This window comes from Alosa alosa, chromosome 9, assembly GCF_017589495.1.
Source record: "Alosa alosa isolate M-15738 ecotype Scorff River chromosome 9, AALO_Geno_1.1, whole genome shotgun sequence".
NCBI lineage: Eukaryota > Metazoa > Chordata > Actinopteri > Clupeiformes > Clupeidae > Alosa > Alosa alosa.
The window spans coordinates 15,795,622-15,810,684 of NC_063197.1; the positions used below are offsets into that span (position 1 = coordinate 15,795,622).

Consider the following 15,063-nt stretch of genomic DNA (forward strand, 5'->3'; position numbering starts at 1 on the left):
TCATGATAGCCTGTCAAACTGACAGTGATGCCATGCACTTAATGCGAGCAGCACAAGTAGTGCGCAAAGAGATCCTTAATTCATCTTTCTCTTTTGACGGGTCATTCATAGAAAACTGCCAGCAGAGGGCTGTGCCACCATCTCTCTTGGCCTTCATCAACATAGTACTTGATGGTACAAACATTGAGCATCAGTCCACCACAAAACCTGCCTTAACAATCTCCCAATTGATAGTCTTAACAGTAAGAAGTAATTAATTAAGTAGTAATTAAAGACACAGCCTTTGCTTTGCCTGCTGCTTTTTCTCTACAAAACTCCCCTCGCTCGGTCTGAAGCTCTTTTCCTTTTCTTTGCGTCTTCTGTCAAGGGTTTTCGCTGCTTCTTCGCCGGCTCTGCCATACACACGTTTGCAACTATCTCTAGCGTTTCATTAGCCTGCCTGCTTCGGTCGGTGGGTAGGATGCACTGCAAGCGGGATATTCTTCCTATAGGCAATAGGGGCGGGCGAGAGAGTCTTCACTCGCCCTGTAACGAGTCATTTAACCATATACCGACTTACGAAGATAACACGAAAGCGTTGCCTGGTGTCCCTTTAACCAGCTACTCTGTTAACATTACCTATTTTAGCCATAACAAATTAACATTACCAAGCTGAAATATCTACAATATACTCTGTTCAATCATTAAACTAGCTTCAGCTCACATAAATGTTCCAGACTATCTTCTAGTTTAGCTAGGATAATTATTTTGATCAATGTCCATGATTTTTACCTCAAAAGCTAACTACCAAGGAAAATGCCTTCCTGGCTATGGTTAAATTAATTTGCAACATGAATAAAATTATGTAATTATGTAATAATATTGTTTGTTCGTAGTCAGTCTGTTTACCTATTAGAATATGTTGGTTGAAGTGCTCATTGTGCGTACTGTGGCCTGTAGCAACAACTCTCTAAAGCAGGGTTTTTTCAACCAGCGGTGGTATTGCAGGTGGTCTGTGAAAATGGTCTAGGGGGTCACCTGTGGATAATTCTGTGCTGTAAAGAAATGAAATTAGCCACAAATCTCATGAAATAACAACTAATAACTGAATAATACAGCGGCAACAAAGAAATGAGTTGGGATACATAAAAAATGAATATTTTTGTTTACCTTGACCTTTACATAAATGCATTTTCTTGAACTCTGGTGGTTTCAAAGTTATACAGAATAGGCACCCAAAAGTTAGTGGGAAATGACACCTTAAGTGTTTTTCTACTGTGTTTGGTTCCAACGTGAGGTAAGGCACTTTTGAATATTATTGGCGGCCATCTTGGATTTGACCTCTCCCGGGCCTCAGAGGTCAAATTTGACTTCCCTCCCAATCTGAAAATAAACCTCATGGTATAACCTAACTATGGTAGAAGTTTCATGTTTCTTTCAAAAAGTGCATAATTTTCATGATTACCCGTGCTATTGCATGCGTCACGCGAGCGAACCTGTCATTGTAGCTGTCAAGTGACGCGACGCGACAGGCCAACAGCAAGTGCCAGATCAAATGAGACAGACTGAGGTAGGCTAACTTGCAAATATGGAAGGCTCTACGTTTATACCAAAACATAATAATGTTTGGCTTCACAGATGATGTATCTGACAAGTCAAAGGAGAAATGAACAGCAGTCTGCAAGTGTGCAAAATAGCGACATAACCACCACCACGTTGATTTTCATCCGAAGTTAGTCGTGTTAGAAACCTAACGTCAAGTTTGAGGCATGTTAAGAGTTGGCTTTGAATCTATTATGATTTTTAGTTAACGCCATATTACATTAAAATGTGTGAAATAGCAAAGTGAAACATTTTCTTGTCTAAGTTTAATCTATATAGCGAAAATGTTGCCAATGTAACCTAAAGTAAGCGCCTCTCTTTCTCCCTCCCTCTTAAACACGTCCATGTTCCATCCGTTACAGCCTAGTAGTAGGCTAACAACAGTAAGTAGGCCTAGCTAACTGTCAGCAATCAGCATAGAAAAGTAGCTTATTTCACATGTTAGGCTTATGTATAATATGATATAGCATTGACGGTCCTAAACCCTTCTAAAATCAATTGCGCTGTCGCGCTTGTCAAACTTTGGCAGTGACGTCGGCGGCAGCATTTGATTGATTGATTAGTTCACTTTTTCAACATTATTGGTTCCCTGGAGATGTGACAGGTCAGGACAGGTGTAACTTGAACTGTTTGAATATATTTTCATGATTTAATGTAGCTTAGGCTACCTAATATTTGAGGCATATTGAAACAATAATAGGCCATTTGAAACACATTTATTTTTATTCGTATACATTTCATCTTATTCTATAACCATTCAGATGTAGGCTATGTGGCTTGAATGAATGCAATGTCTATTTTGTTTGTTACAAATAAAACTCCAGCAGTTCATAACTAGCCTATTGTAGCTTATTTTAAAATGAAAACATGGGTAAATCATCATGAATTTCAATGATTTGGCTAGGACTTGACTTGCTTGACTGTCACAAAAAATGACTTGGACTTCCTTGAGACTTGAAGGTTAAGACTTGAGACTTGCTTGTGACTTGCACATGTGTGACTTACTCCCACCTCTGGTAGACACTATGGCTGATCTGAGGCTAAATAGTAGACCAGTTCACCTAGCCATCCCATTGAAGCCCATTCAATTTTGGCGCCACTTTAACATATAACGTTAAATAACGTTACAGCTGGAGCGTTTTAAGCCTTTATATGAACTTTTTCTATTTTCGGAGTAATACAACATTGTGTAATTGGCGTCATAACCTCGTAACTGACTTAACGGCTGAGTAATAAACTTTTTTCCGAAATCAATGCTAAAGTGAGGTAATGAGCATACAACCAGAGCAAAATAACCGTATTCTCGAAAAATAGTAAGACCCCTGGGCCCGATGGGTTTCCAAACGAGTTTTATCAGCAATTCAGTGATCTTCTCTCTCCTTACCTTCTGAGAATGTATACACAAGCAAAAGAAGATGGCACTTTACCTCCCTCACTTAACAAGGCCATCATAACAGTATTACCTAAAAAAGGGAAGGACTCAATGGAAGTGGGCAACTATAGACCCATATCACTTTTGACATCTGACCAAAAGATACTAGCTAAAACTCTATCTCTCAGGCTTAGCTCTTTAATTAGTAAACTTGTTCATCCGGACCAAACTGGTTTTATACCAAACAGACATTCCTTCTTTAATCTTAAACGCCTCTTTAACATTATTTACTCTCAGAAAAAGAAGTCTTCTGATTTAGTTATCTATCATTAGATGCACAGAAAGCATTTGACAAATTATTGTGGCCTTATTTATTTTCTGCGCTAGAAAAATATAAAATTGGTAACGATTTCAAAAAGTGGTTTGATGGTCTTGTACGACAGACCTTGTGCCAGAATTTTAACTAATGGCATTCTTTCTCCGCCTTTTCTCTTGCACAGAGGTACAAGGCAATTGGGTGTGCCTTATCACCCTTACTATTTGCCCTGGCCATTGAGCCTTTGGCACAAAAGATCAGGTCTGAGGTCTGCATACATGGAAATGACATCAATAATACATCAAATAAGATTTCCCTTTATGCAGATGATATATTATTGTAGGCCTACGTGACTAAACCTTTGTCCTCAATACCAGCCATACTAGATCTGATATCTCATTTCGGAAGTTTTTCAGGTTATAGGATCAACTGGTCAAAGAGCGAATTAATGCCGGTAAAAACACACAACCTCTCAGCCTCAACCCTACAGGGGTTCCCTTTTAAGATATCACTGCAAGAATTTATATATTTAGGTATCAGAGTCACTAAGGACTTTCAATCACTGTACAAGTACAACTTCCCTCCATTAATATCTAAGCTGCAGAATAACATTGAGTTTTGGAAATCACTCCTTATTTCACTATCAGGGAGAGTTAATGCAATAAAAAAGGTCTTTCTCCCACAAATCTTATATCTCTTTCAAAATATCCCAATTTTCCTCCCTAAGAAATTCTTTAAACAGCTTGATAAACTTATAACTCCATTTTTGTGGGATTACAAGACACCTAGAATAAAAAAAAGCAGACCTAAGTTAGATGGTGGCATGGGTCTCCCTGATTTCTTTTATTATTATCAGGCCTGTGCTTTCCGCATTATGATTATGTGGTTGGATCACACTTTTAAAGATCCATCCTGGATTGTAATGGAAAGAGCAGACTAGTGTTGCACGGTGTATTGATACTAAAAAGGTATCACGATGCCTTCACGCAAAAAACGATACGATTTCCGACGTTTTTAGAATCGATACTTTATTAAAATTAACGTTCTGTGTCTGTGTGAACTGCTGCTCTCACTGCTCCTTGCACGCATCTAGGCAAGTGGGCGTGTCAAGCAGGCAGCTCTGAGTGAGTGAGTGCGCAGCCAACGTCAACATACAGTAGTTCTTTGCCGACCGTCCTCGGCCTTGTGGATAAAACAAAAGGTGAAGTGAAATCTGCAACTATTTCGGATACATCACGAATAGTGAAGGCAAGCCATCAGGTACACAGAGGCCCGTTTGTGAAATATGTTTCAAAGTCATTTAAAGCAGTAGGCTACGCATGGGACTTGGCTAAACACCTCGCAGACATCCCAACATTTTTGTTCAAAGAACGAAGGTTAACGAATATCCTATAGAAAACACGACTACATGGTTAGTGCCAAGTTCTTCTCTTCTGTTTTAGTCTAGCCTAAGTGAAACGAGTATGGTACTCTGGGATAAAGCGAACCTTCCTTCATCAATGAATTTTGACGAGACATAACTAGCTATAATCATAGGGTGCTAACGTGATGAAAGCGCAATGTTCGCGCCAGAATAACATTGCCAGAACTTGTAAACAATCTATTTCATGTTCGGTCAGTACTACTGGTAATATTTGTCATGGCATGTAGACTGCAATTTGTTTAATAAGTATTGCCCAGATGTAGGATAGGCTACCCGAAATGCGCTAATTAAAGCCCACAGCATATAATACCACCAAAGCGTGTCGAGTCCTAATAATAATAGCGGCTTATTGTTACGTGGTAGCAAATCATGTTATCAAAGAAATAGATGTAGGAATGCACACAGACATATTGTAACAGGTAATGGTGTAGGCCTATCTCACAAAAACCTGAGTGGTTGGAACGTCGTACTTGTACACTGGGCGCAAAGAAGACTATCCTCACATTTTTCCCTTTGCAACTGTCAAAGAAATCCCATGAACACGGGATGGCCTAGGGAAGCCTATACTGTACATCAGATGCCCCAAAGATTAGGCCCCACTGCATAGCATTCAGTGATTTGCATGCAGTAATTTCAACACTGACCTTGATCTAGCCTAGTTTGGCTATTTAAAGCTACTTTATTGGCAAAACACAACACAGTGTAAATGAGCTATAACAAAAAATAAAGGACTTAATCACACAAAGTAGGCCTACTTTTACTGACTATAAAAATAATTATGTAGGAAGTTTAGAACCCAGAATTGACCTGCACACTACAAAAGTGCACCGAATTCAACACAAATGACTCAATACACTTGGAGGAGGTATGAGTCCTTTCTTTTCCAGATATCTTAGGATTTCGCCGTAGTATTGTTTCAGTATCGAGCATCGTGATATTTATGGCAGGTATCGTATCGAAGTCATAATTTTGGTATCGTGACAACACTACTATGTATACATACCCAGTACACACACACACACAGAGATCAAATGCACACAAGCACTTTGAGTTATAAAGCGGCAAAGCACAACTTAAAGGAAAACATTGGCAATTCTATGGGGGCATGGTTTTAAAAATGCCCCCAGAGTGTAGCACTGTAGTTGCCTGGTTGCTCTAGCTGTTAGCTGCAGCAACCTGAGCTAGGCAGCACCTTTTCCGTACAGTACTTGGTGACCTTGTGACACAGAGATATATGTTAAAAATTGCCAGAATTCTGATAACTGATAATTCATAGAGCAGGCAGAGGGAAGACAGAAGCAAAACTACTAGCCTGGTTAACACCAGACTGTTTCTCAAATCTCAATGGAGATTGAGAATGGGTCTGGAAAGGCGTCAAAGACTTACTTTCAGGGGCATAACCAGCAGTGAAATTAAACTTAAATTGGTGCATTAAACTCTTACCAAATCAGTTCAGAAGTGCAACAATCAAATATTTCTTGTAAACAAAGGGTTTAAATCCAGTTTACTCAGTTAAAAAAAATACATGTGTTTAACCCTGTCGCCATCAGCACAGCCATTGGTTGTGTTGAATGCACTGCTCTATATCATAAAAGCCCATCCCATGTCAGATAAGAGATTGTGATTCATGCCTGGGTTTTTGAAAAGGGCTGTGAATGGCCTAACTGGCTGTGAATTGCTAACAGGTTCATGTGGGTTCTCCCAGGCTAACAAACTACAGGAGGCACAACAACGTAAATTACCACCACTTGTCCTATGACAACTCTGCCCGTATTCCTGGCAGGTACAGCCTAGCGACCCATCACTTGCCCTATGACAACTCCTAATCCCCCTGGACAATTCCATTTCCTACACTGGACTATTTGAACTTTCTGACACTAAATAGGATTCATGCATTATCATACCGGATATGTAACCATCCCACCTCTTGGAACATACACCTCAGGTGGCTTTAAACACCATGTTATATTTTTTACATCTGACTAACTTATACATTTATCATGTATACAGACCTTACTGTTCTGTAACTGACCCTAGGCAGATGGGTAAGGCCCTTGAGTCGTGGATCTGCTCGAGGTTTCTTCCTACAGTATATGTATCTCCAATTATAGGGAGTTTTTCCTCGCCCCCGTTTACCCATGGGCCTTCTTTTCTCTGATTGTCTAACACTCCGTAAAGCACCATGAGACATGTGTAATGTTTTGGCGCAAAAAAAAATTTAAATTGTAAATTAGAGTCATGAGTCTCTCTCATATCTTCTTTAGTTTGGTTTATTTGATGGTATGATGAATCTGATCATTTATGATAAATTATTAAATGTTGTGATTTATTCACACAATACAAAACTGATGTAGACTGGGTAAACCCAGCCTGATCTGAAAAGATTGAGCTTGGTCTGGTGATAGCCAGACCAAAACCGATGCACATATTGTTTTAATACAATAGGACAAATATGTTTTACATCTCTAAACTCAGATTTATATGATTTATAGTTATATTCCAGTCTGAATTACTGAGAGGAATAATTCTGAACAGTAACTGCGTTTACATGCAGTCAGTAACCCGGTTATGTGGCTTATCCCAATTATTCAAGATATGGTGTTGAACACAGAGAAGCCTGGTTATTGATATCCCTGTATACATAATATATCCCGGATAACAGTTAAGATCTCTTAGCACAGTCACGCACGTTTGCATGATAAACCAGGATAAGATGTGTATGTTACAGTATCACGGTTACTTTTCCGAGTACTCCACCTAGCAAAACTGGAATATGGGCTTATCCGGGCTTCTGAAGTTGGGATATGATGTTTACATGCCCAATGCTTAAAAATCCCAATCATAACCGGGATGCTGAGGTGCATGTAAATGCAATCATTGTTATAATAAGTTGTGGTATCTGGGTTCTCTCCTCTTTTTCCCTCTCTTTCTCCCTTTCTCTCTCTCTAACACGCACAGGCAGACACACACATACACACACACACACACACTGCACTGTTGAGTGTGGTGATGATTCAGATTTGATTTGCTCATTGTGGATATGGGATGTGTGTGTGTGTATCTACATTCTTATTTATACTTTTAGCTGTGTATGCGAGAGACAGATGTGAAAATGCGGTATGTGTAACAAAAAAGTCTAAAGTCCACCAGCAACACACACACACACAGTCCCTCACCCTACTTTATGGCTGTGTCGTGTGATACTACCACTGTGACTACACCTAAAAGTCAAACACCACATCCTCCATTTTGTCTCCCTATAGATACTTACATACAGGTAGACACATTTACTACCTCTGTACGAACACACACACACACACACACACGAACACACACACACACACTTAGGGTTGAGTGCCTATATCCAGTGGGCGTGGCGTTGCCACTAAAAGGCCGGAAGAGCAAGTTCCACAGAGAGAATGAGACAGATATAAAGGAACTGCATGTGAGTAAAGAAGTAGGGAAGCACCTTTGTAACAACTGATTTAATCTTCCACGGTAAGTAGGCAACATACCATATACAATCTCTTCCATTTTGCCATCGGCACAGCAAACAGGAGCCTCAACATCAGTCTTGCCTGTGTCATGTGTGTGTGTGTTTTATGTCAACTGGAATGTGTGCTGTGTACATATGGGATTTCTCTCATTCAGCCACAGCTGTAGAAGTGTCACACTGGCCGCACCCTGTGTGTCCATTTTATACTGACTCATCTGTGGTTGTGTGTGGTTTACGTATATAATGTATGTGTTTACATTATGTATACTTTATCTGAGAACCTGTCGTCCTAAATGTTTAAGTTACTCTAAGCGTAAACCAGCTGCTCCTGAAGCAGAGGCTCCTCACGGTTTGATCATCAGAATCAGTTTTGTTTCAAATTAAACTCCCCATCTACGCTGATCACTACTGATATAATTCACTACAGGCCACACTTGCATATAACTGACTACTTCCTGTCTTCTACAGCTGTTGCTATGGAGGCGCTAAGTCGTGCTAACGGGGCGTTTGCGCTGGATCTGTACCGCGCGCTGAGTAAGGAGTCTCCCGACGCCAGCCTGATCATCAGCCCCCTCAGCATCAGCACTGCTCTGGCCATGGTCTACATGGGGGCCCGCACGTGCACACACACAGAGATGGGCAAGGTATTGGGAAAGGATTCATTCTGCCACATTGCTTCACATGCTGTGTGTGTGTGTGTGTGTAAGGTGGTTGGATAAGGCAAATAGCAAAGGGTGAAAATAATTCAGAGACACTTGTGGTTGTAGAAAATCAACCGCAATAAGGGCTGAAGGAATGTGTTTTCTTGAGTTTCCTGGATTTCTTTGCAGCCAACATGTAAAAGAACTCAAGCAAAGAGGTGTGTTCATGGGTTTACACAGAAACTGACTTAACGTAGTGGTGTAGCAATACTTTTTGGACAAGAATTGCTAGCTTCTTGGTCACCTCTGTACATGCGAAAAAATTAACTCACCATTTATTTTAACAATATCATCGCGCTATATTGTTGGTATGAAAGAATATGTTTATTATTCATTTATCTGAGGTGGCGGAACTGCATTCCTTCCCGCCCCCCGCCCCCCCGCCCCTTAACCCCTGATAATGTACCGGTATATTATCAGGTCACTGTAGCCTGAAAACAAGTCCTATTTACCCCACCCACAAAATTTGAGTTCAGGAAATATTTTAGCCAGGCTAGGTCACTGATTGTATAAGTGTTTATTACACGGCTCTTCATAATGCTGCAAAATGCTCCATTCACTTGAATGGGCCATCCCAACGTTCGGAGGTCTGATATTTTTTTGATAACAGACCGTTGCTAAGTATAACAGACCGCTGTCAAGGAAAATGGTTTTTATGCTTATTCAGGTCTTTCATATCACTCCCCAAGTAGTCTGTCACTTATTGCAGTGGAACTTCATTCAAAAGTCAAAGCAGACAGTTGATCAGCTGTGTTCTAAAGAATGTTTGATTCAAGTTCACCGTGTGTTGCAAACTATTTGTTTTTCATCAAAAGCCACGATGAAACTGTATAAATGTAAAGAGTCATATAATGTGGAGTTTATTTTTTCGTTTTGGCAAGTAGCCGTGTAATAAGCAGGATAATGTAAAGAACGCCAGTCATTATCGGGAAAATAAGTCCCTTCAAGACGAATCAAGACCTTCCTGTTCGCCCTGTCGGGACTTATTTTCCTGATAATGACCGTCGTTCAGGGGCGTAGATTTGCGTGGGGACCGAAGGACGTGTCCACACCAATGTCAAATTACGACTGAAATGTCCCCACCAATATTCAGGTTGAAATGGGGAAAAAAGCTCACGCGCTACACAAAAGAGTTAAATCATTTCTCACTTCTGTGCTGCGGATCGTCTCGTACAGATCTTGTAATGTGCAGTAGCCTATAAGGGTAAATCGCGCTGATTTGAAGTTACCAATAATAACTACCAGTGAGCCGCAGTCTCCTGCACAGCATGGCGCAGCGTTTCAGCTTCACTTCACTAAGGCATATGAAGTAGGTTACTCGTCACACATGTGTCACATAAAAGAGACTTTTCTCAGCTTTTAAACGGTGCTAGTGGGTAGTGGGCTAGTAGGTAGTGTCCCCACTAAAGCTCAGATCAAACCTACGCCCCTGCCGTCGTTCTATACATTCCCATGGTTTTGAGATGCTTTAACAAATCCAGTAGTTATGCATGTATAATGGGCAAATGTGTGTGTGTGTGTACGCAGGTGATGCGATTTGATCAGGTGCCTGAAGTCCACTCTCATCTTCATACCTTGATGGGGAAAATCACCACCCCCAGCTCCTCCCACGTTCTCAACCTGGCCAATCGCCTCTTTGGAGAGAAAAATTTCGGCTTCTCACCTGTAAGTCTTCCGGATTCAGAGGAATCCGTAATAGTGTAGACATAGCCTCATCTCATTACTGTGTGTCATGTCATCCTGTATATTGGGGGATATCTAGAGACTAACTAGAGACTGAGTCGGTGTGAGAGTCATTGGCTGACTCCGGAGTATCTGGTTTCCCATTGGCTGACTCTGGAGTATCTGGTTGCTATAGGCTAAGTCATATATTCCTGTGTGTGTGTGTGTAGGAGTTCCTGGCAGGGATACAGAAGAACTACCTGGCTGAGCTGCAAGCGATGGACTTCCTGCAGGCTACTGAGGAGGCCAGACAAACAATCAACCAGTGGGTGAAGGAGAAGACTGAGAGTAAGGATCACATATTCATACACACACACACACTCTCTCTCTCATACACACACTCTGGGGCAGCCGTGGCCTACTGGTTAGCGTTTCGGACTAACCGGAGGGTTGCCGGTTCGAACCCCGACCAGTAGGAACGGCTGTAGTGCCCTTGAGCAAAGCACCTAACCCCTCACTGCTCCCTGAGCGCCGCTGTTGTTGCAGGCAGCTCACTGTGCCGGGATTAGTGTGTGATTAGTATGTGCTTCACCTCACTGGGTGCTGAGTGTGTTTCACTAATTCACAGATTGGGATAAATGCAGAGACCAAATTTCCCTCACGGGATCAAAAGAGTATATATACTTATGCACACACACACACACACACACACATAAAGACAGAAAGATACATACACACACACAGAGACACACACACATTCAGACAGAGAGAGAGAGAGATACATGCATACATACGCACACACACACATTCATGCACACAACAATTACATACAGTATAAACACCACCTCCGTCAAAAAATTAGTTAACGATGGTGAGTAATGCTCGCCACACATAGTATAATAAATAATTTTGCTTCAAAACCCGCTAAACACCACTCTCCTCCTGGTCTGAAATATAGATTTGTAGGCAAAAATCTATAGGAGCCTGATAAAAAAAATGCTCGTTTGTGTGCTTGTGTTGTGTGTGTGCTGTGTGTGTATGTGTACCTACCTGTGGTCTGTGTGTGCTATTTCAGATAAGATTGAAGAGCTGCTGAAGGCAGGAGTGCTGTCGAAGATGACTCGTCTGGTGCTGGTGAACGCTGTTTACTTTAAGGGCAGCTGGATGCATCGCTTCAAAAAGGAGCAGACGCAAGAGATGCCCTTTAAGATCAGCCGGGTAAAACATCAATATATATTCAAACATGTTAAAAAATGACAAAAACACAAACCTCTAATCACTTTGAAACACCCAAAGCTCTGTGGCTACATACTGCAAATATGAATCATCTAGCCACTGAAGTAACAGTGAGACCGTGTGCAAGACCTGTACATTTCTTGGTGCAGCATGCACAAGTGTACTGATGAGCTAAAGAAGTCATGAACTCATGAGTGTGTGTGTGTGTGCGCCGCAATTCATATTTGTGTGTGTGTTTGGATTCATATGTGTGTGTGTGTGTATTCATGTTGGTATATATGTGTAATTGTGTGCCCGTGTATGTATTTAGTTGGAGACTCGGCCGGTGCAGATGATGTGCCAGACAAAGAAGCTTCCTTATGGATGGGTTCCCGACCTGGAGATTCAGGTGCTGGAGCTGCCGTACACACAAAAGGAGCTCAGCATGTTCATCCTACTGCCGCCAGAGGGCAAAACACTAATAGAGGTGTGTGTGTGTGTGTGTGCACGTAAAGAGAGAGGGAGAGAGAGAAACAGACAGAGAAAGAGACCACAACTGCACATGCAGAAAACCATGCAAGAGAAAAGAAGCATGTGTTTGCTCGTCAGTAAGAAAGATAACGAGAGAGAGAGAATGGACGGTTTCCTCTAGTCCAGGGGTGGGCAAACTGCGGCCCGCCAAGCACTTTCATCCGGACCACTGAGCATTTCATTTGGTTATCAGGCTGCTCTATTTTTTTCCTGCGATAGAGACGACGTTGGTTAGCTTTCCTGCAAACTGCTTTTCACTCTCCTTAGAGAACGTTTACAATGTCAATGTCAAAACATCATGTTAAATAGAGATAACATCATGTTAAACTAAGTTAACTCTTAGTTATCTCCTTTGCAGCAGGTCTAACGTGAACATGCGATCCATTTAATTGGGAACGCTGCACTCACGAGAGGGAGAGAGAGCCGCAGCTTCCAGCTGGCTTGTCATTGTTGATAATTGATATCTCCTTCTTATAAGAAACTTTTAAAAGGAAATCATGAAGGCAGCAGTAGTTCCCACTACTGACCATTTAAAAAGTGTGAGAGGGCCATACCGTAGCAGGCAGAAGATCATTGAAAAATAAACGTGAATTAAAGCGGCTGTCTTAAAGCGACAGTGCACAATTTATACATTTGTTAAACAGCATAAAATTAGCAGTATTTTTAAGCAATTAATATTTTAAAAGAAATATTTTGTCATACTAAATTATAGGCTATAAAAAATGTATTTTTTTTATGTGTGTGTCGTGAGGGGGGGTTGTTGTGCGGCCCGCCGGCCAATTTCTAAAACCCAGTGTGGCCCTTGAGCCAAAAAGTTTGCCCACCCCTGCTCTAGTCTAAACTCGTTTTTTTTATTTGGAAACTGTACTCTTCTCTATCTTCACACAGCTGGAGAATAAACTGACCATAGAGAATCTTCTAGACTGGACACACCCCGCTAACCTGGACGACGGCAGCGACGTGGTCCTGCACCTGCCCCGCTTCAAGCTGGAAACGTCCCTCTCTCTGGGTGACACGTTGTCCGGGCTCGGCATGGGCTCGCTGTTCGATGAGGCCACCGCAGACCTGTCCGGCATGAGCGCCAACGGTGGGCTCTTCATCTCAACGTTGGCACACAGCGCCGTATGCGACGTCACCGAGGAGGGCACGGAGGCGGCGGCGGCCACTGCGGCCATAGCGTCGTTCTGCATGTTCCGCGAGGAACACTTCAACGCTGACCACCCCTTCTTCTTCCTCATCATGCACAACCCCACACGCAGCATCCTCTTCCTTGGGCGCTACAGCGGGCCACAGTGAGGGACGTAACCGTTGACTGGGCCCCCAACCTTTTCTATCTGACCACTACCGTGTTATATAACAACAAAGCCCTAGTCTTAATCTCAAACGTTTGACCAAACTGAATGTTAAATGTAGTACTGGAATCTATCACAACAAAATTATTTTGTACCATTTAAAAAATTGTTAGAACTTGCAGAGCAGTACAATTTTGAAAAGAAAAGAAAGTAGACATTTCCCAAGTCCTTCTCAGCTTCCACATTGCCCTAAACTCAATCTCCCTGCCATTATAACCCAGCTCCTTGTTTTACCTCTGCCTTGCCTCTGAGTTTAAATAAAGTTAAAAACAAACCTCTGGTTATAGTCTTAAATATTGTATGAACTGTATGTGTAGGGGTATGCCAGTCTGGTGGAGGTTTAAACTAAATCAATCCCAGTTGTTCCCCAGACATATACACGAAGGTTAGCAACAAGATAATTTCAGAAGTGCATCACAGTCCACATTATAGCATGCAGAAATACACAATAAACCTCTGAAGTTCGCCAACAAAAAAGCTACCATCTTTGCCCATATAAGGAGATCCGGTATCTTGAGATTTTTCCTATGGGAAAATAGCATAATAACACAATAACAACACACACATTCACGCATGTCACAGTTACATATACACTCACACACACACACACATATATATACACACACACAAAGACTCACGCATACACGCCTTCAGTTATATTCAACTGATTTTTCATATCGCAATTTTCATATGCCTTTGTTAGGTGTAACCACATTTCAAAAGGTAAACAATGAATAAACATTGCTTGTTTATCAATACATTAATTTGTCTTGGTTTAAAAATGTGTGCATAGTTCACACACAGTTCATCGACCGAGAGGATGCCTTCAGTTATATTCAAATACAGTTTCAACAGACGCCCTGATAACATGAATGAAAGCTTTCATATTGATTTATTGTCTTATTCAGCATGTAGAACTTTCTATTCCAGGCTGTTGAATTTTCAGCCACCCTTTTCTTTGAAAAGAATGATGGCTAGGGCTTCAAAAAAAAAACAATACAATACATCATGTTGTGGTGTAGTGAAACAGGGTTTTCTAAGTTAGCTTTAAGTTAGTTTTCTAAGTTGCAACTATGGTTTTGGCAAACACACCCCAGGACAGTTTCTAGGTATTTGCAGCTGCCCACTAGTTCCACTTCCAATCCTCCTATCACTGTTGGGAGTAGGTGCAGACTTTCTAAAATCAATGACCATGTTCTTGGTTTTGGACATGTTAAGTTCCAAATATGACTCCATACACCAAGTGACAAAGTCTAAATCTAATTCCCCCCTAATTTTTGACTAATTTCAAAATCTAATTCCCCTCCCTTAAAGAGACTAATTATGAGTCATCGGCAAACTTGATGATTTGTCCGTTATCAAATTGACTTCTGCAGCTGTTGGTATATAGAATGTACAAGAGAGGTGGGGGAGA

The 15,063-nt window shown here is 41.4% G+C and overlaps 1 protein-coding gene across 3 annotated transcripts; it reads left to right on the forward strand.

Moving 5' to 3' along the window:
* Positions 1–4,504: 4,504 nt before the first annotated feature.
* Positions 4,505–13,923, forward strand: serpinb1 (serpin peptidase inhibitor, clade B (ovalbumin), member 1). Of its 3 annotated transcripts, none has more exons than XM_048253662.1 (7): positions 4,505–4,529; positions 8,657–8,832; positions 10,417–10,554; positions 10,782–10,899; positions 11,627–11,769; positions 12,098–12,253; positions 13,186–13,923. In XM_048253662.1, exons 2-7 carry the CDS (start codon positions 8,665–8,667, stop codon positions 13,591–13,593), a joined length of 1,131 nt encoding a protein of 376 aa, XP_048109619.1. In that variant the 5' UTR covers positions 4,505–4,529; positions 8,657–8,664; the 3' UTR covers positions 13,594–13,923. The 3 variants fall into 3 exon arrangements, with proteins under 3 accessions (XP_048109619.1, XP_048109617.1, XP_048109618.1); XM_048253660.1 differs by lacking the exon at positions 4,505–4,529 and adding an exon at positions 7,652–8,190; XM_048253661.1 differs by lacking the exon at positions 4,505–4,529 and adding an exon at positions 7,664–8,137.
* The last annotated feature ends 1,140 nt before the right edge of the window (positions 13,924–15,063 follow it).

Excerpts from the sequence above, each read along its gene's own strand:
- serpinb1 (XM_048253662.1), top strand. The coding sequence starts at position 8,665 with ATGGAGGCGCTAAGTCGTGCTAACGGGGCGTTTGCGCTGGATCTGTAC. Across the intron at positions 10,555-10,781 it reads AAAATTTCGGCTTCTCACCT|GAGTTCCTGGCAGGGATACA; the intron begins GTAAGTCTTCCG and ends GTGTGTGTGTAG. Across the intron at positions 12,254-13,185 it reads AGGGCAAAACACTAATAGAG|CTGGAGAATAAACTGACCAT; the intron begins GTGTGTGTGTGT and ends ATCTTCACACAG.